The sequence below is a fragment of the Melanotaenia boesemani genome, chromosome 12, assembly GCF_017639745.1.
Source record: "Melanotaenia boesemani isolate fMelBoe1 chromosome 12, fMelBoe1.pri, whole genome shotgun sequence".
NCBI lineage: Eukaryota > Metazoa > Chordata > Actinopteri > Atheriniformes > Melanotaeniidae > Melanotaenia > Melanotaenia boesemani.
The window spans coordinates 12,462,460-12,488,734 of record NC_055693.1 but is presented as its reverse complement, the minus strand read 5'-3'; the positions used below and the strand labels follow the sequence as shown (position 1 = coordinate 12,488,734).

Sequence of the window (26,275 nt, the reverse complement as noted above, 5' to 3'; positions counted from 1 at the left end):
CATGACAATGGCGCAGCTGTTTGAACAACACCCTCCCACAGGTGAGGCTGTTCTGTAAAGACAAAAAAAAAAAAAAAAACAGCATGATGGACATTTCTCCATCATCTGCATTCCCGTCCCCCACTGTTTGGTCAGATCAGTACCACAGGTACGCAGGTCAGAAACACAGTTTACAGGTGCTACAGACACCACCTAGGACTACATAAGCCACAACCTAACAATCAAAACACACACACAGAAATATTGAAATAGCTTAACGCACATACAGACATTGATGCACAAAGACACAATGAAGGTCACCTTGAATTCAACATTATTAAACACCAGACAATCATCTTGACTTGGACAAACTAATCACAGCTGTAACATTTACTCTACCTCCTTACTGTACCTTTCATGTGAGGATCTTTAAAAAAAAATTAAGACTGCTGTAAATTTTATTTGGCTAAAACTGCCATCAAGAATCAATATTGCATCGACACAGAAAAGGCAATATTTGGTCTGTTTTCTGTGGGTGGTTCACTGGATTGATTCTCCTGATTGGCCTCAACCTAAAATACCTCATGTATTAAAAACCTACTGTCAGCCACAACAATGCACCCCCTCCATTCTTTGATCCACCAGCTTAGGGTAGTGGTGGGGCCGCTCTTTAATCAGCAGGATGTGAAATAAAAATAAATAAATCATTTGAGTTTTAAGAGGACTGCAGTAATGGAATTACTGGAATACAAAATTTCAAGTCATGCATTTAAAGTAGGACGACAGCGTACCATGGCAAGAGTTTCTAGACAAAGGAGGAACTTTCATGAAAGGTATTTGATGCAACATGCAGTTTTTCAGTAAGAAGAAAAAAAAATCTGATTTGATGAATGGAAATCTAGAATGATCAGCGATGTAACAGAAGTACAACTGCAGAAAAATCACAGTTTCTCAGGCTGGAAGACCTGCGCATTATCACAGAACAGGGACAGTCTTCATCAAATAGTAGTCAGATTTTCTCCTTTCCGTCTCGCACCCGGCACCAGCACATTCATCTCTGTGGTTTCAGTGATTGGACTGTAATGGCACTACACAAGCAGTTTGCGGCCTTGCAGAAACGTTCAGGCAATACGGATATCTCCAGGTGAATCTGAAGCGAAGGTAGTTCATTCAAGACTCCAGTCTAGGTTCAAAACCTCCTCCAGCAACCCTGTCTCTGTCCTCTGGGTTGTTACTGGTTGGCAGTGACGGGCAGATTAAGGCCATGTGCATCTGGACTCTTCAGCTCTGTCCTGATATCTGAGTGCTACTCTGAGGGACCTGATAGGTCAGATCCTCAGTGGGCGTGGCCTGTCCAGTGGCAGTCTTGGGTGTATCATATGCCGAACTGCCGGACCAGCCGCTGTCCGTTTGTGTGGCCAGCGAGGTCGATCCAGCGTTCAAAAAGCTACACGCTGTGGAGTGCTGGCTCAAAGCGGAGCTGCCTGATGGGTGGCAGCTCATGCCAACCACGATTGGAGTAGCATATTCAGACCTAGAAGAAGGCAGCGGCTCTGCATAGGCGTGGTACACGTCTGGCGAGATGGGAGCATCATACATGTCTGGATCTGAGTATCCTGGGCCAGGTCTCTCATCTGGTTTAAAGGTTGACCGTGCACCTAATATTGTCACTCCACCCACAAGTGGCTGGGCATATTCTGAAAAGAAAGCATTTTTACCATTTAGCAATGGAAATACTGTTAGAATAAATACTTGTACAGGTTGTGAGAATCCCGTTTGGTTTACAAATCTCACATTTCCAATTCTCCCTTGTAAAACACTACAATCAACCAATCAATGAATAAAGCTAGCTGTGGTTATTTCCTGGAGATTTTACATACCTTTTTAGAACATCTTTAAAACAACCTTACATTGGATTTTCTACACTATTTAAATAAATAAAAATCAGTCAACTTTAGACTTTAAGAAACAGTTTGCATACATTTGTCTACATTACATTCAGAGCTCCATTGTTATCCAAAAAGCCGTGTCACACAGTTGCAAATGATATGTTCCCACTTAATGATCAACATGCGAACCATTGTTTATTCAGTCCAAACAAACAGTGACGTTCTATCTAAAACTCCAAATGTGTATTTATCCACAGCTGTAAACAGGCTCTGACAAATACATCCTTTACTTCTGTTTGAGGGACACTTTCCAACATCAGTCCCCAGCTGTGAGGGGAAATAATCTACTTTTTCAAAACTCGGACAAGAAAACACACAAAGGAAAGTTTATTTATTAATCTGCTTTGTCGTTACCAAATTTGTTGACAGTAGGAATATATATATATATATATATATATATATATATATATATATATATATATATATATATATATATATATAATATTTTTTTTTTTTTTTTAATGGCAGAAAACTATTGGAATTAAGGCTTTTTAATCACTTAGCATCAGCTAGTTAAAGGTTTACCATCAACATTACAGCCCTGAACCGCTGTCCTCTCTGCATCAAACTAATAGTGCTCCAGAGTTCATGTCTTCGCCTTGCTTTGGACTGCTTCCTCTTTTTGGCTCACGTCTTGTTTAGTCTAATTGGACATGTGTACTGGATCCATCCATCAACTCTAAAGACTGATTTGACTTGCCTCAGTTACTACCTTTTGTTTGGTGAGTGGCTGGTTGTGTGTTAGCTATGAAGCCTGGTGCCACAGCTCTGTTAACTGTTAAGGCCTTAAATATTCTTTAACTTAAAGCTTTCTTTGCAGTGTTGCTCCTGGTTTCCAGGCCAGAACAAAGGTCATATTCCCACAGACTGCCACTCTCGTTTGGTTTTCCTTACAGATATTTTAGGCTAAGTGGTTTTGGTTGTTGTGTGACAGACATGTAAAGAGCAAGGTCTCTTGTTTGTCTCAGTTCCCAGATAAAACCCAAAACTATTTTAGAGGCTCATTCTGCTTTGATCATTTCCTGATTTTAGTATGAGCTTCTAACCTTGGGTTTGTTGCTTGTGTGATGTAAACAGAAAACCTATCATCAAAATAAATCTCTGCTCCTTTACGCCTGTCTGCCATTTATCTGCTGCAGAGCTGGATCCAAGCGGTAATGATGGATGCAGTTTATATCACACATAACAGGTATCACCACACTAGTAAAAGCAATCTATGTCATCAGATGACTGCAGACTCGGCACAGCATGAGTATCCTGTCTTTGACCACCAGCAGAGACTTTGGATTCAATCTATTCCACTCATCAACAGTTGGTGGTAATAATGTGCATATCAGTGTAGACTTTTATTTAAAAAAAAAAAAAAAAAAAAAATCTGGTGGTACCTGTATACTTCATCATGGCCAGCAGGGGGGGAATCCTGTGGTTAGAAAGTGAGGTCTATTTGTGCAGATTTCTCCTAAATTTGTGATCTCAGCAATACATTTTCCCAACAGTTTGAGATCATCCAGTTAAGACTATCAGCTCATAAAACCTGCTGTTTAACTTTCTTGCTTTCATCCTGCTGCAATTCAGATGATGTCATAATTCTGCAGCCAGTATATATTAAACATAATGTTGCAGCCATGTTCATTAGATGAAAGTAACAGAGTGGCTTGCCATACACTTCTAGTACAGCTTGGACCACAAAGTATAGCCACGTTACCCTGCAGCCAGTTAAAATGCTGAGTTGTCCACAATCCAATGAGCAATGCTGTGGTGGTTTTGTCCATCTATTTTACATGGCCCATGCAAAGAAGCATACCAAAAGGGCCAAAGGAGTTGTAACTGAAGACTATAACACAACATAAACATGTCTTTAAAGTGTTTTATAAGGGAGAAAATGCAACATAAGGGGGCATAAAGCATCTTTAAATCAAAGTGATTTTAGTATCACATCTCAGCTGCAGCAGCTTTAAGTTTAAAGACAGGGAATGTTGAAGCCCACTGCTCTGTATAACAGTACGTACCTGCAGACTCCGCATGCAGGCTCGGTACAGCACCTCTCCCTGTTAGCCGGCTGACTTCACTCCTGCTATACCGAACCGAATCCTCCGTCTCCATCATCTTGGAGGGCAGCAGCTGCTTCATGCTTTTCCACCAGTCTGCAGCAGATGCACAGTGTGATGAGCACAGCTGATCCAGGAAACTCAAAAACACATTCAGACATAGCGAGCTGTGCTACAGAGTGATGACATACCCGAGCGGTCCCAGTGAGGGAGATCATACGTTCCCTCTGAGCTCTTTTTTCTATAAAAAGAGGGAAGACGTCACAGATGTGCAATGTGGAGTTTTACTAAGTGTTGGGATGACATGAGTTCATACTTGTTTCTCCAGTGGAAAGCACAAACCACAGTAAGCAACAGAACTGTCAGAACAATGACCAACACGGGTACCAGAACCGCTGCCAACGCCACATCTAAAATGAAAAATATTACAATAAACATCAAATGACAAATATAAGGATCAAACCATCTCGGTTTTATTTTTCCTCTTTTCCTCTGATGTACCTTTGTCAGTGTGAGGAGGCATGGTGGTGTTTCTGATGTCCGGGGTGTGTGTGGTTTGGCCAAGACGAGGTGAGCACTTTGTACCAGCAGGAGGAGGAGTATAATGGGAAGGGGGTAACATCCTCGGCCTCAGCTCTGTCCCTTACAAAAAAAAAAAAAACAAATAAAATATAATCTTTGACTCTTAAAAAGAGCTAATTACCTGCTAGTAAACTTTGTTACCTGGAGGACGTTGGCAGCCAAGCAGCTCAAACTTCAGCGCCATTCTGTGGTACCATGAGATAGGATTTATCCTCACAAACCGAGCCTCGATTGGAGGAATGAAGTTATTCCTCACTTCATGCAGGTAGTTGATGTTGCCTTGAAAAATCTACCAGAAAATACGAACAAATCCTCTTATCAGTGCTGTAAGCTTGTAGTTAAAGCTGAGAAGGAAAAAACAAATTCACTGAAACAATTCGGCTTGTGGACAAGTACACTATAAACCATAAGCCGATTATTCCCAACATGGCAAGCTAGTAATTACTTTCCTCCACGCAAGGAGGAGAGAGCAGCTCGATCCATATCCATTCATTATTAATGCCCAAGTGTCCTGACTTGCCTACCACAGCACTTAACTCAAACCACTGACTGCTCTCATTTCCTGCCATAAACATCTATTAGTCAATACCAGTTGCTATGGAGACAATCCAAGAAAGTGTCCCTGCAGCTTTCTAAAGTGACTTTTTATCCATTTGCACCAATTTAAAAGAAAAAAAAAAAAGAAACTTAAAAGCAAATGACGTCATTGTGAGTGAGCTGGGTTTATTGCTTCTGGGCTTGTTTTTACCTTGTCTTGTGTAGAAGATGCTTCCCTGTAGATGTGCCACTGCTTGCCATCATTACTGTGCAGGACTCGGTACATGGAAACATAATACTGGTACTCCCTCAGGGTAGAACCTGTGGTGATGATGCCTGGATGGGTGGAAGAAAAACGATAGCATGATGACTGATGGCAGCTGACTTGACTGTAAGCACAAGAACTGCTGTCTCCAGTCGCTCCACCATGTCTTTATACTGAATTCACAGTCTTGTTGGGCTACTGAGCTCCCAGTCTTCCTCTAGGAATTATTTGTCTTCATCAGCCATTATCAAGTGGGTATTTGTGAATCCAGCCCCCCTCTCAGTTCTCCACCTTCAAACCAGACAAGCTTTGGGCAATGCATATCCTCTACACGCCACGTAAACAAGAAACTGAATTTGCTATAGCGGCAAAACTGCGCTTTCAGCAGAAGACAGTATTTTACTACAAAACACTGAAACTGAAACTAATTTAAAATGAAGTTGAAGAAGAGCTTAAGGCACCATAATTATTATGATGGGTGGATCCGGCTACAGTTCAATAATAATTTCATGAAATCTCTGTGCATTTACTAGTAAAAGTTTATGCACACACATTTTTTCCTGCTACTCGATCTGAAAATAAGTGCATATACAATTAAAGTTTCCTTAAAAAAAAAAAAAAAAGTAGAATGTTACATCAAAACTGCCTTTTGTCAAGTTATTTTTGGTTCTTCAAATCAGAAGAGCTGAATGAAAATTCTCTGCAGGTGGTTAAAAAGTGTGTTCATTCATAATTTATTCAGTGATTTATTTAAAAGGTTGCAGTTTCCTGTCAGACCAAAAGTGGAAATTTTGCCCAAAGATGCCACAAAGAAAAAAAGAAATATATATAACAAAACTGCCGACCACATTTATGAATAATAATCTATAAAATATAAATAAATATATATAAATATCAATGTCCTTGAAGCAAAGCTCTTCAAACAACCTAAAATTTAATGTTGCTGTGCAACGCTGCCGTGTTGTTTCTGGTGGTACTGCACTGTTTGCTAAATATCTGGCTACGCATCTGCTAGCTCTGAAAATGTACTAAAAGAGTGCAGAAGACGGACAGAAGCTTTATCTGTCTGCACATTTAATGTAGAGCATAAATGAGACGTTACAGGACCCAGTTGTCAGTTTTCAGCGCCCATGGGTAAATGTATGTTTCTGTAAAGGAAATGCAAGCTGGGCCCACTTTTGTATCCATGACAACAGCATCCTCAATAAAAATCTGACTCACCAAGATAAAGCTAAAAATGGGAGAGGGTGCGATGAAACATGGTAACATTACACTAAGAAAAAATTGTAAACAAACATCACGTCAGTTATAGACACAGAAAGATACAGTTGTTTTTAAAATCTCAGTTTATTAATCACTTCTTAATAAAGCCACTGAGCATCAAAAGTCTGCAGGCAACTCTGAGGATTCAGCTTCATCAGCTTTGTGTATTTGTCTGCTAATATTTACTAATTGGCACTAAACAAAACAGCCCTGAGAAAACAGATCAGCAGAGGATGCCGTTGCTACTGTGTTTCACACCCTGCTGGAACATCTGGAGCATAGAAACACTAACCCACGGCTGCTTTTCATTGATTTCAGTTCGGCCTTTAATACCATTCTGCCAAATATACTCATGCTGAAACTGCAACCTTGGACTGAGCAGCTCACTATGCAGCTGGATACGGGACTTTTTAACCAACCACTCAGTGTATGAAAGCAGGCTAGCATATCTCATCTACATCAATACCGGTGTCAATACCCAGGGTTGTGTACTAAGTCTACTACTGTACACCCTCTACACCAGGGGTGGCCAACGTCGGTCCTCGAGAGCCACAATCCTGCAGGTTTTCCATGCATCCCTGCACCGACACACATGACTTAAACTAATGAGTCATTGTGCAAATCCTTATAGGTTGTTGGATCCATTTAATTTGAGTCAGGTGTGTTGGTGCAGGGATGCATGGAAAACCTGCAGGATTGTGGCTCTTGAGGACCGATGTTGGCCACCCCTGCTCTACACACACAACACAGGATGGAGGTGGACCTTCTAGCAGGGTGGTGCACAGAACACAACCTGGCCTTGAACATCAAAGAGACAAAAGGACTTCCGCAAATCAACAAATCATGCAACACTGTGTATCAATGCAGAGTCAGTGGAGAGTCCTCCTTTAAATTTCTGGGCCTGACAGTATCAGACATCTGTCCTGGGGCGGTAACATCACCTTGGCTGTAGGAAAAGCACAGCAGCAGCTCTGCTACCTGAGGAGTGAACCTCCCTCAGAAGCTCTTGACAAACTTTTACAGCTGTGCCACTCAGAGTGTGCTGGTGCGTGGTTTGCTAGTGTGGTTCTCCAGCTGCACTAAAGCGGAGAAACAGGCAATCCTGAGGGTAGAGAAATCAGCAGGAGAAATCCCCACTGTGTACAGATCCTGCTGCATGGACTCATAACATCATTAGAGACCGCACACCACCTGTTCCACCTGCTGCCTTCTGGCCAGAGGTACAGGTCACTCACTGCCAGGACCAGCAGAATGGCCAATAGCCTTTCCGCCCAGACCATGAGACTCCTAAATGAACACTGTTTCCCTCTCCCCTTCCATCCTCCACCTTCTCACAGCTGCCATAACTCTGAATTGGACTTTGCATTGTTGCAACAAACACACTACACATTCATAAACACTCTGCCTTCTGCCGTCGTGTCTACATTCTTTATATTAGTGTATTTGTTTACATTCCTTAATGTTGGAGTATTTTGTTAACATTCCGCATACAGTACTTTATGAAAGGCACCTGTACTTGCATCATAGGTATGCCGACAGATTGACTGATGCTCTAAATGTAATTTCGTTGTTTACTGACAATGACAAATTATTGACTCTTTAATCATCAGTTTGGCAGAAAGTTTGTGAAACTGGGGAATGGACGCTCAGCCAAAGAAACCAAAGCCACAAGACGTGAGACCACCATGAGCGTATAAAACAAGCGCCACAAAATGTTAAACTCAAAGTTAGACTGGTACAGCTGTGATTGTTAATGCTTTCATTTATATATATATATATATATATAGATATATATATATATATATATATATATATATATATATATATATGATCTGTTCATGTGGGGGGTGTACCTGTGATCCTCTTCTCCCGCTTCAGATCCACCTGCAGCCACTGCTGCTGGTCGCTCTGTGAAGGCTCCCAGGGCCACCCCGGCTTTTTAAGCCGAGCCCCTGATGGCCCCCACACCCTGTGCTGATCATCATGGACACTCCTGTCCAACACCGATGAAGCACTGAGCTGAGTGTCTGCGACAACACCGGACTCCAAACCCAGGGTTCCATAGCAGCCTGCAAACACACACAGATGTTTAAGAAACCTAAGATTTGATATGCAAGACAAAAATATTTAATTATTCCCAAATCTCCATTTATAAACCAGTCCAGATGTACAAATTAAAACTTAATAATAAAGTTTGACAACTAAAAGTAATTTATCTTCATCAAGCTTCACTATTCTTAATTAAAGGAATAATAACTGGCATCTACTAGGAAAAACTTACTACCAACAACAGCAAATAACTCACCGTTTGTTCTGAATGTGAAAAGGCTGTTTGACAAAGTTCCTCTGAAGCAAAAGAAGAAAGAAGCCAAAAATAAATGACTGAATCGATGCAGATGGAGAGACTGGAGCAGGTTGTGTGTGCTGTATTGTCTGAATCTTACCCAGTGGAAGTGACATTGTTAGCCAGTGTGCCCTCGTAGTGGTGGATGCCTTTACTGCTCACCAACGTGATCTTCCCCCCCGCACCGTTGGACACCACACCTGCATGGACAGCTGCCACACACAGAGGAGACGACTGCAGGACAAACAGAAAAGGAGAGGCAGATTTCACTAAGAGATTGTGCTTATGCTAGTCCCAGAAATCAGTGTGACAGCTAACTGAAAGCCATCCTTTGACATGTATTCTGTGCACCCTTGGTTTTTGGGAATTTTCTTAAAAAGACAATATAAAGAAAATGAAAAACAAACAGCGGGTGGCAGTATAGGCTATGTTGCTAATGGCAGCAATTCTGTAGAAGTCCTCCCAGAAGACCTTTAAGAGGAAGAAGAGAACACAGCTGCAGTGGACATCTATTAAAGGAAAATGGAGAGAGCGCCTTCTCGACTTTCATCTCTGGAATTTCTGTCTTTTTATGTTGAGTTTATCGTTTACGGATTCAGACTAGAAACAGCCAGTAAGTCACCTTATTTTAATTTTTGCTAGGTTAGATTAAATTAGTCGTTTCTATTCTCCCTATTATTCCTAAAATCTTCTTTTAAACAGATTTAAACCTTTTTTTTTGCATATAAATTCATTTTTTTATATGTGTGTTTATTTACCATTAAATAAAAACCAGAAACGGCTATAGAAACCTGGCAATAATATTAATGACTTTTAAAGGACTTTTTTTTTTCCCAATCTTAACTACCCAAAAGTAAAGAAAGCAGGTGAAAACATTCACATCATTTTTTTCCACTCGGCGTGGGAAAAAAAAGGGGTGAAGAGACGTGTTTAAGCAGGTTGGAAGAGGTGGAGAAACTTATCAGATGGTATGTGTGATAAACCAGTATCTGCAAAAATGAAAGTAAATGTGAAGAAGACAGTTGGGAGACCAGTGACGGTTTGGAGACAGTAATCCTGAGAAAAAGACAGGAAGCAGAAATGGAGGTAGAAAATTAAACTGTTGAGGTGAACAGGATCAGGAACGAGTACATCAGAGGGACAGAAGATGTTGCAGGTGGTGGAGACCAAGTCAGAGAGGTCAGATTAAAATGCTTTGAGCATGTAAAGAGGAAAGACAAAGTATCAGTAGAAGGATGATGAGGATAGAACTACCAGGCAGGAGGCCTAGAGGAGATTTATGGATTTAGTAAAACAAAACATGAAGTTAGTTGGTGTAAGAGAAGATGAAGCAGAGGACAGGTTTAGATGGAGGAGCTGATTCGCTGTGGTGACTCAGTAAGAGGACAAAGATAACGAAAGACTAATTTACTGAACATAAAACGCCCTTTTAAAGCCCATTTACGGGTTCAAATTCTATAGTATATTCTACTAAATGTAAGAGATGTGAAATAAATTACATAAATGATTTTAAGTACAATTATCAGAAGAAGGCCAAGGTTTTTTTTTTTTTTTTTGGTGTTTGGTTGTAGTGGCCTTGTGAAGAGAGGACAGGAAAGTGGGCGAGGAGAGGGGGATGGCATGTAGCAACGGGCCAGAGACCAGGGTTCAAACCGGTGCCAACTGTGACACACACACAAAAATAAATATGGAAAAATCTATACACACCGAAAACTAGAGCCCTGTTACAGCCCACGTTTGGCAGCATAACCAGCCTTCCTCTTCCAAACGACTTGATCGTATAAATAATTTTTTTTAAAGAAATTTGACAGTACCATGCTGCAGTTACAGATCTTTTATCAATTTATTCAATCAAAATTAACTTTTTTTTTCCCTCATTTTTGTTTTTGTTTTCTTTGTTTTTTTTTTTAATTAGCTTTTATAACTACCAAACATTCTGTACTAACAATAAGTTTGTATGTTAATATTTTGGACTGTTTTTGCATTTTTGGAAGAAAAACAAATTAAAAAAAGGCTTTCTAAATCCTGGAATATGAAATAAATCCATGATTATGGAGGTTAAATCTGTACAGATTATTGCTACGCTCTGTTGTAAATTGACCAATCCATAATCGATCATTCTGAACCGTTTTAAGATCTGCAGGCATCAGGAACAGGGACTGTAAAAACGAAGATTTTTGGCACAGGAAGAGCTCTGTTCCTAAAGTTCAGGAATTCCTAAAAGCACTATCATGGGACATTCCTGTGATGGAAAACCTGCCATGTAGGTAGTGATCTTCATAAATGGCGCAGCTGGTACTGCAAATTCAATTTATCTGGAAGTGTGTGGGTGGTGGTGCAGTTTTACAGTACGATCATTTCAACCTTCACACTCCTGCAGATAAAGACTGATGAATCATGATGAGGTCACTTCTCTGTACAGAGGATACTGTGATGGGAATGACTCACTGGCGGCCACATTCCTGCCAAAAACTGCTACCATATCACTGAAAAGCTGACAAAAAACAATCCCACTCAGGCGTCACACTGCCTTTCTGATGAGCAGCTGCCCGAGTGACATGAAACTGTATTACCAGAAAAAACACTTGAATTCACAGCTGAAAACATTGTGGGAATTCTGGTGACCCCTGGAAAGACAGGGAACGTGTTATCATTGGTGTGCACCAGCACGACAGTCGCAGGCCACCACCAACGCTCAACGCCATCCTTATGACTCTTTAAACTTCCCAAAAAACACACACCACATCCTGAAGAGAGCCGTACCAAACCACTAACACAAAGTGCTGATCCAAACCATAGCAGCCTACCTCCAACAGAGGAAACCACACTCACACACACACATCTGATAAGTAGGATGTGGAAATTGAAAAAAGGCAGAGCAGAGTGAAAAACACTGAGACAGAATGTGAAAAAAAATAATAATAAAATGGAGGATTTTGATGTGGGTGGGGCGACTGATGCTGATCAAATCATGCATCTGTAATCACCACTCTGGAGGCTCACACACACATTTACACACTACAAAAGACTAACATGAATAACCCATGTGTGCACACAAAGGTTTTCTCCAACTTCGCAAACACACACATTCTCTTTCCAGCGTTTTGCCTCCCAAATAAAAAAAAACAGCTCTGCTCACCCTGTTGCAGCTGGACTGGATTACAGGGTTATTATATTCAGCCAAACTATTATCTCACCTCCCTTTCACCCACTGACCCTGCCCCTCCTCTGTTCCTGTGGGGCGCCTCACTCCCTGAAGCACACACCCCCCACGCTCCTCCCTGTCCTCCCATCTGCCAGCAACAGCACTCCCTCCCCTTCCTTCTACAAGAAAACTCCGGCTCTGAACAAGAGGTCATCAGCGACAGACACGGGCGCCCGCGACCTCACGCACGGCAGGGGTGCTGCGAGGTCATCGGTCCAGGACATGTGCGCCGAAGGGACAGGGGCCCATTTGGCTCGGGAATCGACGGCAACAAAGGAAAAAATAACAGATAAAGAAAACATGAGTAAGAAAACGATGATGATGAGGTTTGTGTGGGGTTGGAAACTAAAAGAGACCATGACTCACATGGGAGTGTAACACAGAAGACCACTACTCACCTCTCTATATCCATTAGGCATAGTTCCAGAAATCTCCTCTGTGGATGTCAAGCAGCCTGCAGGACAGTATTTACTGAGAAAGAAAAACACACACACATACACACACAGTGAATCTCTGACAGTCGGATTAATGCATAATGACACAAAGCAAACATCATTTACCTGAACTCTGCCTCAGGGAAGTCCGTTCCTTTGTCCAGGCAGGTGATTAGATCTGCAGAGGTAAACAAATGATTAGAAATGGTTCTTCTGCATGTTCCTGATCAACATTCACCCTCTTTCCCCTTGTTTTCCATCTGCACACAACTTGTTCAACTAACTCAACTATAAATAAACCTAAAAAATACAGAGAGCTTCACAAAAACACAATAAAAAAATACTAGCTTGCAGTGCAGATTGCAGTTTATTAAATTCAGGTACTAATGAATATTTTGGCAGATTTTATGACATTTTAATCATTTTATGACATTTTAATCATTTTATGACATTTTAATCAGGCTTTGAACAGTTTGATTGTGAAGTTTTTAATCAGTAAATTTTGAGCATCGTGGCTACATAAGCTGTTCCAAGTCAACTCTGAACACATCAAAGCCACACAGCCCTAAACTATGGACTTGTGGGGGTGTGTTTGGCGATGACATGAGAGCTTTAGTGATGACACACACCACTCATGTCTCATTGGATGATGACGGCTGTGGAGAATCTACGTAAACCTTGTGGCCATGGTCAGTCTCTTTGAGTCTAGACCACATTAACATTTACAAAAGCATTTTTCTGGACACCCAACCAGTGAGTCAAACTGATAAATACCTCAAAACCGCTATGCGTCACCATGGTTACAGAGTGACTTTGTTGTGAAAATTGTCCACCCACGCTCACCTGTGATCAGACACATGACAACAAAACACATGCACCAACTTTGTGGTGGGAAAAGTGGCTGGAAGCGATGAGGGCCCCCGTGTGAAGGAGTCGGGCTGACATGACGGCCAAGAAGAAATTATTACTTTGCTGCGCACACGTCATCGCCTTCCTCTTCTTCTGCCTTCAGTTATCAGTCTGTCTCAGTCCCTGCATGTTCCACATGATGAAGCATGCCCTCCCACAGAACCCACTCAAGGGAGAGATAATCTGCTTTTTCTAAAACATGACAACATCTCTCAATTAATCACTTGTTGGATTCATTTAAAAGAAAAACTTTGATAAATGAAAAATAGAAGACAAATCTCCAGTTTTTAAAGCCACTGTAGAAGTTATCATGCCTCATCCTGCAAAGGTGGGTGAATAATATGTTTTCTAATAAAATGCTTAATAAAAAAAAAAAAAATGTGGGCGGAGTCTGATCAGGCCATTGGAGCTAACCAATCAGAGCAGACTAGACTCAACGCACAGCAGCAGCTTCCCCATTGATTGTACATGAACTCAGATATGCAATGAATAGTGAACCATCATTCCTCTCAGAGCAGATGACACTTTAAGGTTTTGCTTTTGTTTAATCACAGGGAGGGGGGTTTAAAAAAAAAAAAAACTTAAAGCTGTGTTGCCACCGCTGAAGGTTTTTCTATACAGTAGGAACCTTTGGAGCACTTAAATTAAAGGTAAAATCCTGAAAACTTTGTTTTATCCTTAAAACGTATCTGCGAGAAGAGTGTTGCTTTATGTGTTGAATTTCAGGAACTTTAACTGGTCAAGTAGCTGCACTCTTCATGTCATTATGTCGTCTCATTGCAGCAAAATCCAATAATAAGTCCACATTTGAATCCAGCATTTGAGGAGATGTGAACTCACTTTGCAACTACTGTTCATCTATTTTCAATCAACAACTCAGTGACTTATATTTACAAATTGGTAAATCACCATCATGATTTGAATCTGCATGATCGACAATCTGAAAGAATCTTTTGAATCCTTGAAATAAATTTCTGCAGCCTAAATCTTGATTTACATTATAAACTCACCAGTCATGCAAAACACTGTAGGTCACACATTTATGAATTTTCACCTGTGGGTGCAACATGTATACAGTGGGAAGAGACAAGTATATCCCCAACTGCATCGATGATTAAGTGCTCTATTGGATAGAGATCTGGTGACTGTGGAGGCCACTGGAGTACGGGAAAATCATTGTCCTGCTCAAAAAAGCAGCTGGAGATGATTTGAGCTTTGTGGCATGCTGCATTATCCTGCTTAAAGTAGCCATTACCACACCTTGGTTACAAATACTGGTTGAAACCCATTAACCTCTGACCCCTGACATCAACAAGCCATCCTCATCCAGACAACTGCTTCTCCCTGGATATCTTCTCTTTTTCAGACCAGTCTCTGTAAATCCTAAAGATGGCTGTGTGTGAAAATCCCAGTAGATCAGCAGTTGCTGAAATACTCCAAATTATTTCATGTTTATCTGCCACGAGCTGGTTGCACTCTCACAGTGCAACAACCACTCTCCACACACAGGGACTTGTGGAAGCAGCTTGCAGGTTTATTGGGCTCTATCAGTCCAGGAGAAACGAGAATGGAGAAACATTCTGTCGTCCCGCAACGTCCCAACCAGCAGTGGTCAGGGCCCACAAACGTTAAATCTCCGTCCTTCAAACGCCACTATGGACATGCCAGTATCTTTATGAAATGTCACAAACAGCAGCAATGTTGCATTTAATTTTAACTAGGTCGTCGCTTGTCTTTCTTTCTTGATTACCTTATGTGGCGGTGTGGTGTTGGTAAGGCGAAATAAGCAATAATTTCTTTACAAAAAAGAAGAGGATGACAACCTAACTATAGAGTTAAAACCCCCAGTAAACCTAAAAAGTAGGTTCAAATAAAAATAACCTTTGCAGGTGGATTCCCATAAAAATGACATTTTATCTAATTTATTTTGTAAGTTTAACAAGAAGTTATCCCAGACTTTTGACGTCCTGTTTTGCTCTCTAGTCCGCAGCCATATTTTTCCCCTGGTGAACTTTATTGCGCATGTGCAACTCTCAGCAGAGATAGTATTAGAAGACGATGTCTAACTCTGTAGTTTTTTTGTTTTGTTTTATTTTTTGTTTTTTCTGCCGACAATAGTCGACGGCTAAATTCGTTGTCGACTATTTTTTTTGTCGTCGACTAATCGTTGCAGCCCTACTTTACGTGTCTAAAAAAAAGAGGAAAACACACCAATCATGTGATGCAGATTAATGTCCCGCTCCATCTGACGAGCGAAAGCAGTCTTACCAGTACATCCCAAAAAGGGGAGGGAGAGAGAAGAGACCAGGAATACCGTGACAGGTCCCAATGAGCACCAAATCAGTCACAACCCAGCAGTGCACAGCAAAGGTGAAACTGCCTGTCATGCGGCTTTCTGCACAGCTGCGACCATCAGCACACCGCAATGCTGCTAAGAAACATGTGGGTGTAAATACCCAAGGACCGCCACAGCCTCAGCAGAGAAGGAAAGAGATTATGGCACTTAAGATCGTAGGGGATCGCTAGCCACACAACTGTCGGTGTACAGTGCAGACTAAAGGGACAAACACCTGCCTGGATATAAAGGCGCTCTACTCCGCCCCGCAATTACTGCCATATTCGCTACACCTTGCGCCTTCAATGGTGGAGCAAGCAGTTTGGAGTAAGGAAAACCTACTCCACCACACTTACTTACATACTTGATACAGAGTGAATGGTGGATAATGTTATAAAAACAATTTAGGATAGACTTACTTGCTTGATACACATTTAATGATCAGAGTGAATGGTGGATAAAATTTCATGCAATAAGAACGATTTAGGAAACGATCTGTGACTGAAACAAAATGTTGCATCATCCTCTGGACACACACAAGCTGTAAGAGCTGCACCCGCCCTCTGAAATGTTATTTTGTGTCACATAACATAACGTTAAGCAATCATCTCCCTTCCCTCCACTGATCAGATCTAATACAACAGCTGACCGACCGAGCTGCAGGTTCTGTGTTATAGCCAGTTACCTTGGCAACGCATCACAACAAAATAGTCCACTCAGCCGCTTCTTGTGAAAAACATACGATTTTAACAGTGAAAAACAACATTAACGCAATAATAAATGATTTAATATTTATTTCTTTTTCAAGTGACCATGGTATAAGCAGGATAATTCCCCTCGAGGTGTCCATTATTATAAATTAATGGACGACACAGAGGGGTGAACCGTCCAGAGGAGCGGGACATTAGTCGGGCATTATTAACATTTTTAACTTTTAAAGCCATTTTCACCAAACGGGACGGAGCATCCTACAATAAAAACACACTTTGATTACTCATTTTTTTCAAATAACTCCACATTATCTACATGAGTTCAACTGTTCATCTTCCTATTTAACCGCCACTCTAATAATGTCCAGCACATTCATATTTTCCAATATATGAAAACCTCTGGAATTAAACTTTGATGAAAGCAGGAGGTGGAAAAAACTTTTTGAGCAACTATTCACACATCTGCTGGTGCAAACTCTCTGCTCAGCACCATCTGTGCTCTCATTTAGGGAAGGAATATAATCATTTGAAACAACGCCTACAGTCATGATCAGCCTGCATGCTGCAGCTGGAATTCCAGATATGTGGCTGATCAAAATACTTCATTCACAGCAGTGCAGCTCCTTATCTCTGCTGTGTGTTTAAATGCCTCCTCAGTAGTAAGCAAACACGTTTCATTTTCCTCCAGCACAGCTGCCTCATAACTGCAGACACATCCATTCCCAGTCATCTTTAACTCATTCTTTTTTCCCCACTTGTACATGAATAACTGGAAATGTATGTCCTAAGTTGGCCAAAAAAAATACCGTAATATCTTCTAGAGTTTTGCTGGGTGGTGTACCGGTTCATACCAAAAATGGATGAATTTGTCATATACTGCAGCACTGGTTTCAACAGCCTAAACAATCTTCAGGTGCAGCAGAAACTGTTCAAGGGAGGACATTTTTCACTTTTGCACTGCTATGCATGCATGCAGCAGAGCACATGTGTTATTTTGGGATGTTTAGTTGTAAAAATAGATGGAAAAAAGGGAAGCTGTAGCAGACGCTGAAGTTGGACATGATGACAGAGAAGAACTCCACTTCAGCTGCAAACATGCTTCAGGGAAAGAAGCATCCATGAAACTATGAGCAGTATCTTCTCCGCCCTCAGGTAAAACTGGAGACTCAAGTCAGATGTCACTTGTAGATGGATTTGATAAAGGAACTACTTACAATAAAAAAAAAAAGGCAAACAGAGGAGTGAGATGACCAACACCATCACAACCCATGTAGCCAATGCTGGTTCTGCTAAGTGTTGCAGAAAATGTCTCTTGGTATAATGATAATGGAATTCTCATGATACAACAATGGAATCGCCTATTCTTATCCAAACTTGTGCGGTAATTCTCTCAATCGGGATATATTCAATAGCAAACAAAGCTGAAATAAAGACAAACTTCCAGCTTTTAGTTTAACTGCCATGTTTATGATCTGCATACAAGTCTTTCCAGGACAATGTAATGACTTCAGAACCATTACAACAGCAGGACTGAGGTGAAGGATCTATTTCTGAAGCACCTCTTCACATCTTTAATTAAACGTCTTTAATAAAACGACAGCTCCTGCAGGCTGAGGCCAACACACAGATGATGAACAGAGAGAAAGACCGCTGAACCAGCCAAGAGTCTGCATACCTGCATGTTCAGTGGTGGAGTAGGACAGGTAGAATCCACGTCCGCTGTGATGCGTCCCACTCATGAACTGAACAGTGACATGGTTGCCCGAGGACTCGATCAGCTCTTCCACCTTCAGATCCAGACCGCAGTACTTCACTATGAAACCACACAAAAAAGGACACAAAACAAAGAGTCTGGTTATAAACAAGAATCTACTGACAGTCAGATTTTATGTTTCGCTCTTTTTATACGACTATGCTATACAGGCCTCACTATCTTTTTCAATAATTACAAGAGCAATACACAGCAAAAAGCTTTCCAACAGGTCTGCCGGCTCCTGATGGGACTTTGCTGAGCAGCTGGAGGATGTGTTAAGCTGCCGCCATGCATCCAATAACACAAAGCACAGACATTCACAAGGAATAGGGAGGAAAATACATCCTTATGGGGCCTGCTTCTAAACAGCTGTTAGCTCGACTCCACTTCAGAAGTCATCTTCAATTCTTCAAACTAAGAGCACTCTGACTACCATATGCTGAAGACTGAATATTTAAACGTGCTTCATACAACCCGGCATAGAAATAAATAAATACAAACCCTACAGATCTAATGGCACCATGTGGCCTTTGTGATTTATAATAAAAATAAATGATGACAGATTGTTTCAGTCATTTCCTGGTCAGATACGTTCAATATAAAAAACAATAAAAATAAAAAACATAAAACAATAACTTCCACCCCAATATGATGGAGGTAGAGAGCGTTCTCCAACACACCACACTTTGGTTTTGCAGATGGTTATCAAGGTTGAAATATTGTGTCATAGCATGTAATTTGTATAATTTCCTAACTCTTACAGATGCATTACGTAATTTTCCGACCTTAAAACTCTGTTCCGGTCTTGTTTGATGACACAGTGACATCTATCATGCACATTTCTGAAACCATCGCTGCCCAGCAACGTCCCAGGGCAGAGAAACCACACTATACTATTTTTACTTTCAGGATGCCGCATGACGTTGCAGTCAAGGTTCGCTCCACATCACACTCTAGCAAACATATCTACACACCTGCCTGTCTGAACGCGCACTGTGGCTGATTCAGTAAAGGAAGGTAAGAAAACATTATGTAAGACATGAGTCAAGATAATACTGTCTTTACTGGCTGGAGAAAGCTCACAGCACAGGAAGGATGCAAGATGGATGTCCAATTAGTAGACGATAGGGGGCAAGTCTAAGAAACTCTGCACAAGTCCTGCACTGCGTCTTTAACCCCATTCTGTGACCCAATAACAGGTGCATCATCATCCTACCGGAGACCATTCAACAATCACTGTTGCAACCCTTTCTTCTGAAGAGTCCTTTTGGCTGCAGATGTGCAACACAGATCCATAAATATTCAAATTTAAGTCACCACTTTTTTCCTGAGGGGCAACTTCTGCACTTGGCTGCTTCAGTTCTGCAATATAATCAATACAAAGTTTTTTCTTTTTCACTGTAACGGTAGTTACTTTGGATAAAAGCCTTGTTTACATTAAAAAATGTAAATTTTACGTAAATGTGTTCACATGCACCTTGTTTCCAGAGAACAGCACAACAAAGTCTGCCATCTACATACTGTCCACAATGAGCGACGTACACAATATGACAAAAATGTCTCGTACAGCATAACAGAACTGCACAATCTCCTCACATTAAGGTAAGAATTCAGACATGTTATTACCGGTTTTACTGCAAAGAAACACAGAATTTACTATAAAGTGCTTACAAGAGAGAAGCTGATATGCTCTCCAAATGCTGGAGATAAGTTCTGTTCAAACTGAACTTGCTCATGCTACATGTCTGACCACATCTGGAGGGAAAAGTGTAAAAAGGTAGTGGTGACTTAGAATGCAACATACAGATATGGGTCACAAATATCCAAAGTGTCTGCTGGAAAGTTGTCCTTAAACGATATTTAATCATTTACATTTAAAGTGACAGAAGAAAACAGAGCTAGAGAAGGGAAACTCTTGCTTTCTTGCTCTTTCACTCAATATCTTCAACAATTTCAAAATCTATTGTCTAGAGAATTATGCTGCCTTGTTAAAAAAAAAGGTACATTTAACTGATTTTAGCTAAACGGATAACAAAACTTTCATTTAACAAAGCCACACTACCTAAATGTGGGCTCAAAAACATTTCAAGCTCAGTCTCTGGTATTTCCTTGTTGCTCTCACCAATCTCGCTCCTCCCTGGTCCGATGCCATTATAGAGGCGGAGGTAGTTGACCTGACAGTCACTGTCTTCTATGTCCAGCAAAGCGAATCGGAAGTGGATCCTCTTCCCACAGGGAACACTGATCTCCCACTCACAAACCGTGTTGTTTGGGTATGTTCGCGGATACCCCAGAGAGGACAGAGTCCCACTGCTGGGACCGAGTACACTGGGGCCACAGCCATCACCTGCAGGGTGACACAAACACACAGTTTCAGAAAATGCTGCTTCTTTTTTCTCTACAACTACCCTTGGTGAATGTGGAAAAACACATGACGTGCCCAAAGTGCTTGGTTTTAAAATGACTCTGGGTGTTCCAGATGTTGATCTGTACATTCCAGATGATACTTTAGGAAATCAAGTTGCAGATAAGACACCTGATGACTCATCCATTTAGATCCTGGTTAAAGGAACAGTGTGGGAGACTTCCTGACATCTCGAGGTAGAGATGGGAATAGAAATGACTTCAAATGGCAACCACAGTTGTGTATGGATGGTGGCCATTAGTGGCCAAAATCTTTCCAAACGTAAAGATGTTTTCATCTGCGAGTGAATCCAGTGGCCGGTGCAGCAATGATTGTATACATGTGAACTGGCTTCTTCTATGTGCCTTTAAAGGCCTTAATTATCCTAAACGATCCTCTAGTGCCTATCAAACAAAGCCGGTGCTGCACTTTTAAAGCTCAGAGGGTTCTCACTTCACACACAGAGTTGTTTGTCCATTCAGAGACACCGTAGTAAAACTGGTAACCCATGGCAAGTAGATATAAATGAGTCATTCTAAGAGAATAAAAAGTTATTTTAGTCAAGTGATTAGATACATATAAAAACACAGTTTTTGATGATGTATTTCTCTGCCACTGAACTTTAGACATGAAGAACAACTTTTCATCTTTTGTGTGTGTTTGGTGACAATTATCCGAGCTGATCTGAGATCTGTCAATCAGCATCCTCAGCAGATATGTCCCTGGCAAACTTGGAAAGCATATTGTGCATATTCAACAGATGAGTAATTCTACAACTTAGGAAATGGCTTCAAATGTTTTATGTTCATTTTTGCAGGAGAGTCGGTACAGCTGTATTCTGCATTCACCTCATAGGCCTTTCCATCTTTTCAGGGTGACAAAAGCAATATTTGGAACATCTGTAGTTGAACTAATATAAGTGACTCAGTCAAATCTTTCATACTTTACAGCTTTAAACATTTATTATTGACTTAAAAACTGATTCTGCAAGTACAAGGTAAGGAGTTGGTAAGGATAGCTTTAAACATAATCAAATGTGATAGTAACCCCAATTTCTTTGGGTTTAAAGCCATCTTTTTTCACCTTTCTCAATTACAAAATATTTATTAATCCAATTTGAAGGCTTTTATGAATCCATATAATAAATGTTTTAAGTGTTTTTGTATCAGATGAAGTCTGAGCTTCCCTGAGACATTGTTGATGCAGTGGACTCATGGCTCTCAGTTAACACTGTACAGTCACGCTTCATGGTGCTAAGTGGATGTTCTGAGTGCCTGCAGTTATGCAAGAGCCCCTCACTGGACATTATCCAGATGCACATGACAAAAACAAAACCACCTCCTTCACACTGACTCACAAGTGTTGTCCAACAACTGCATGGTAGTCAAGTGTGGCTCACATTGTCCCTCTAAAGTTGACTCTTGTGCTCAGAAAAAAAAAACACCTACATATAAATTAGTTCAACTATAAATTATTCATAACTTTTGTCATGCTACTTTTTAGTGGGAGATTATACAGTACTTTTAAATTTAAAGAAATAAACTGCCCACGTGTTTAGAGCCAAACCACCCCCCAAACTGCTACCCCACCCCCAACCTTTGACCACCTGAGTTTAATGGTCGACTCTGAAAGCTAGCTACTTATTATACTACAATATTAGCTACTATATCATATGTATTTGGTCAATTTTGTGTAAAATAAACAGTCTAAAATTGGGCAACCTGAAAACAAGGCCAGTCTATTTGTACACTGATCTCTGTAGCCACACAGGCAATTTAAAGGTAAGCGGCCCTTTGGGAGTTGAAATAAGAAACAAATAGAGTATTTTACCATAAAATAATGACCTTGTAGTCGTATATTAATTCGGCATACATTAAATCCAGCAAGGAGCAAATATCCCTTCACAAGCTCAGTTTTAACAACTGGTTTGGTTTTCTTTGAACTGTCTTTCACCTAAAACACCATGACGGGAGGCAGCAAGCGGTTAATAAACCGGGCGTAACAGCAGGTTAAATTTTGTCTAAGTGTAACGATAAACTTCATCTCATAAAGCATCTAAACGCATGTGTTTACACTTTAAAACAGCATGGCTACCTCTCTGTGTGGTCACGCTGGGCTACCCCCCTCTCCCAGTTGTCACCGCAGCTGTGTGGCACAAACCTTTCTGAGCTCGACAGCTTTCCGCGGTGAGAATGATGAGAATCGACAGGACGAGAAGTTCGGCCCCTGTCGGTCCTCTGCCCACCATTACCGCTCTGCACATAGCAGCCTGCAATCTGAATGCATAATGCTCGCTTCTGGGCCGGCCGCACCGCTTCTACCTGGTCCGGGAAAACAAATAAAAAACACAAATCTTTAACTTCTTTATCTTCGAGTGGGGATTAGCGCGTGGTTGTCTTTCTGTCTTTTTCTTTTTTTTTCTCTCCTATTTTTTTTTCTACTTGTCGTTTAACGATCCAGTCCAGTGGTTTGCGACACACTCACTACGGAGGAGGTAACTGCTCCAGTCCACACACAGCCAATCTGTGGAGCTACTTCCTCCACCGAGGCTCCTCCTCCTCCTCCAGATCTGGAACTGGGATTTTGATGAGCCAAGATTTACCAGCAAGAGCCCCCTTTCGAGTCAGGAACAGCTACAGTCTCATGAAAAACAAACCAGAGATTCCAATAACTGATTATTTCTCTTCATCTGATGAGTTTGTGTTTTTATGGACACACTGTAAAAATAGATTATTAACAGCTGGATTTCAGCAAACTGTGGAAATGTTTGCAGTAACTACTGTTCCTTTAGTTTACTGCACATGATGTACTGTATTTCAGTTTACATTACTATTAATGCCATTCTATTACAGTACAGTATTACAGGGAAGATGTGTAAAATGTAAATCAAAACAGAATTTCAAATAAAATACATTTAATTATTTTGTGGAAAATATTAGCTCTTTTTGTATGTGTGTTTTGTGTGTGTATGCTGTTGTGATGGATGTATGTGGCTTAGTATTGTCTTGCTGAAATATGGAAGGACTTCCCTGATGGAGACGTTTTCAGGATAGTCAGAAACAAACCACATAAGAGTTTTAAAAGAAGGAACATCAGTTCCTCTTTAATGGCTTGGTAGGATTTTCTAAAAATAACCAAGTCTTCACTTATTCCATGTGAGCTTATAGATAGAAATATGATCTCTCCTGCAAGTTGCTGCAGCATTTAGGATTAACTGGAGGCGTTTCAGGGCATGTTTGGGACATGAATAAAGAGTTGATGTAGTTCAGTCTTGAAGGAACAAAAGAACTAGTATTTCTGCATCACAGGTTGTCTCTAATTTTAGCAATGTAACTTAGGTGGAAGAGGCGGTTACAGAAACCTGATAAACCAGATGGATGATTATTTATGCAGAATTCATTTTACAGACTTGCAGCAGCTGGGCTTAATCGACATGGAGGGTGTGTTCTTGACTCTCCTGTCTACAGCACAGATCTAATAGCTATTTAAAAAGACAACAGTCAGGCAAAAATCAGCACAGACTGTTGAGCAACTAAAATCTTATATTTAGCAATAATGGACACAGATTTCTCTGAAAAACCCTGCTATCCTCACTAGTGTAAATAAAAAGGAAAGCCGATGTAACACAAAGATCCAGATGTCTGTATCCCAACAATTCTTTAGAGTATGTTGCAGCGTCAAATTCTAGGTTTGTTTAAATTTTCTAAAAACAGTGACACTGGCCAGTAAAGAGGCTGAAAAAAACTTTGTTAGATAAATGTTTAAATAGATTAACAAATTGTAGATTCAAGATTTTGATGCATTTGTGCAAACTTCTCAATGTTTCTACAAATGGGGTTTACACAAGGAAAAAATTCACAGTTTAATTTAAAAAACAAGTTAATGGAAAGAAACAAGAGAGGAAGGATAGGAATGAGACTGGCATCATGTGCACATGATTTGCAAAATTAAAATAAATATAATATATAAGGTATAGAAATTTGGTAAATTCTGAATGCCATTATTGTTATGGGTTTCATCCTCTTGTACTTTAGTATGTCGTATTGTCATGTGCATGTATGCATGTACAGTATACCTTACTTGCATTTATTTCAATGTGCATTCAACCAAACATGATCTATATGATAAACAAGACCCCTTTAAGAAATACGCTTAGCTTTTGTATTTGAAGGAAAATAAGATTTAATTTTCTAATACTGGCAAACAAAAGTGCTTCCATAAAATGCCTCTCTGGTGAATGACGTACTGTACTGCAGCAGTGAAATTAGCTCTCATGTTTGTCACTTCTTGGACTTAGTTCAAATGTGTTAGTAGAACTCAGTTGTATCATTAACCAGAACATGAGCTCTTTCCATTAACGGGTAGTGTATAAAACAAAATCAGACAAGAAGAGACTAAAGATTGGGGATAGTTGTTGAAGTGAGAGTGAACAGAGCAGAATGCTGCTGATAAACGACTGGGTGGCACACATCATACTTCCAATTTTTGGCTGGACTTTTCAGAATATCTCCGTGGAGACTTAAGAAATATCCACTCACTCTTGTTCTGAATACACCCTTACTTGGCAAAGCGCTTGAAAATGATGCAACTGTTAGAGTAACCAATAGTAACACGTAGCAACAAATACAGTTTTTAGCTTGTAGCGTCTGAGTTATTTGTTGGTGGATTATTATTATTATTATTTTACATCTCTGTGTGCATGTTTGCGTGTGTGTGTATATATATGTGCATGTGCATTATTTATAGCCATATGCTAGTTAGGGTGTAAGCAAGAATACACATCTTCATTTTCTGCTGGTGCACACTCTGTCTCTTTTCCATTCTCCATGAGACATTTCCAGAGGGGGAATTCCCAACTTTTTCACAAGGTACTACTCAGAGGGACATTCTTAAAAATCCCCCCTATGTGCCCAATTCATATAGCATGTAAAACCTTTTAAAAAAATGATAAACAGAAGATTATTTTATTTAAACCCTGCAGCAAAGACCGTATTTTTAACTACAGTAATTTTGATTACTGTTTCTCGTTGTGTGGTATAACGTGTAAAGTAAACCTCAGACTCTAAGTGGTGAAGCTAGATTTGATATTTGAGCAAAATCCATTTTGTGACCCAAAATAAGTCAATTATATCTCTTCTTTCATGTTAAACTGGCTATGCAGGAAAGAATGCACACATTAAACCTGCACAGTCTTGCACAAAGCTGGAGTTTACAGCAGCTGCTTTGCAAGAGATTTTTTTCACATTCTACAGGTTATGATGAAAAAAAGCTGGAAAAAAAAGAAAGAAGGAGAGCAGAATCCCAATGTTTCAGTACGTTTGCAGCTTTAAGTGCAGTCAAGTTTTACACAACTTCCAGCTACGATCTTAGCAATAATCAATTAACCAACAGCTCTCTGATGAGATCATCCAAAACGCTGATAATTATCTGCATATACACTTAATTTGCATGTTTTCTTTTTGGGTTGCATTTTAATTCACTAAAAGGATTTGACATGTCTGTTTATTTTGCCGGTCACTAATTCACATTCAAAGAAAAGTAATAACTTTCATAAACCC

General features: G+C 40.4%; 1 protein-coding gene across 4 annotated transcripts; it reads right to left on the bottom strand.

The window, feature by feature from the left end:
- Window positions 1-23: 23 nt before the first annotated feature.
- On the bottom strand, window positions 24-23,248 carry dcbld2 (discoidin, CUB and LCCL domain containing 2). 4 transcript variants are annotated; one of them, XM_042002635.1, is made up of 15 exons: window positions 22,878-23,248; window positions 20,436-20,660; window positions 18,236-18,373; window positions 12,733-12,784; window positions 12,571-12,643; window positions 9,068-9,201; window positions 8,929-8,969; window positions 8,477-8,692; window positions 5,307-5,431; window positions 4,700-4,847; window positions 4,478-4,618; window positions 4,293-4,386; window positions 4,168-4,217; window positions 3,938-4,072; window positions 24-1,676 (listed from the first exon to the last, which is right to left on the bottom strand). In XM_042002635.1, exons 1-15 carry the CDS (start codon window positions 22,978-22,980, stop codon window positions 1,261-1,263), a joined length of 2,091 nt encoding a protein of 696 aa, XP_041858569.1. In that variant the 5' UTR covers window positions 22,981-23,248; the 3' UTR covers window positions 24-1,260. The 4 variants fall into 4 exon arrangements, with proteins under 4 accessions (XP_041858569.1, XP_041858570.1, XP_041858571.1 ...); XM_042002636.1 differs by having other exon boundaries at window positions 4,478-4,612; XM_042002637.1 differs by having other exon boundaries at window positions 4,709-4,847.
- Between the last annotated feature and the right edge of the window lie 3,027 nt (window positions 23,249-26,275).

Excerpts from the sequence above, each read along its gene's own strand:
- dcbld2 (XM_042002635.1), bottom strand. The coding sequence starts at position 22,980 with ATGTGCAGAGCGGTAATGGTGGGCAGAGGACCGACAGGGGCCGAACTT. Across the intron at positions 18,374-20,435 it reads ACCAGGGAGGAGCGAGATTG|TGAAGTACTGCGGTCTGGAT; the intron begins GTGAGAGCAACA and ends GTGGTTTCATAG. Across the intron at positions 4,218-4,292 it reads GCTTTCCACTGGAGAAACAA|AAAAAAGAGCTCAGAGGGAA; the intron begins GTATGAACTCAT and ends CTCTTTTTATAG.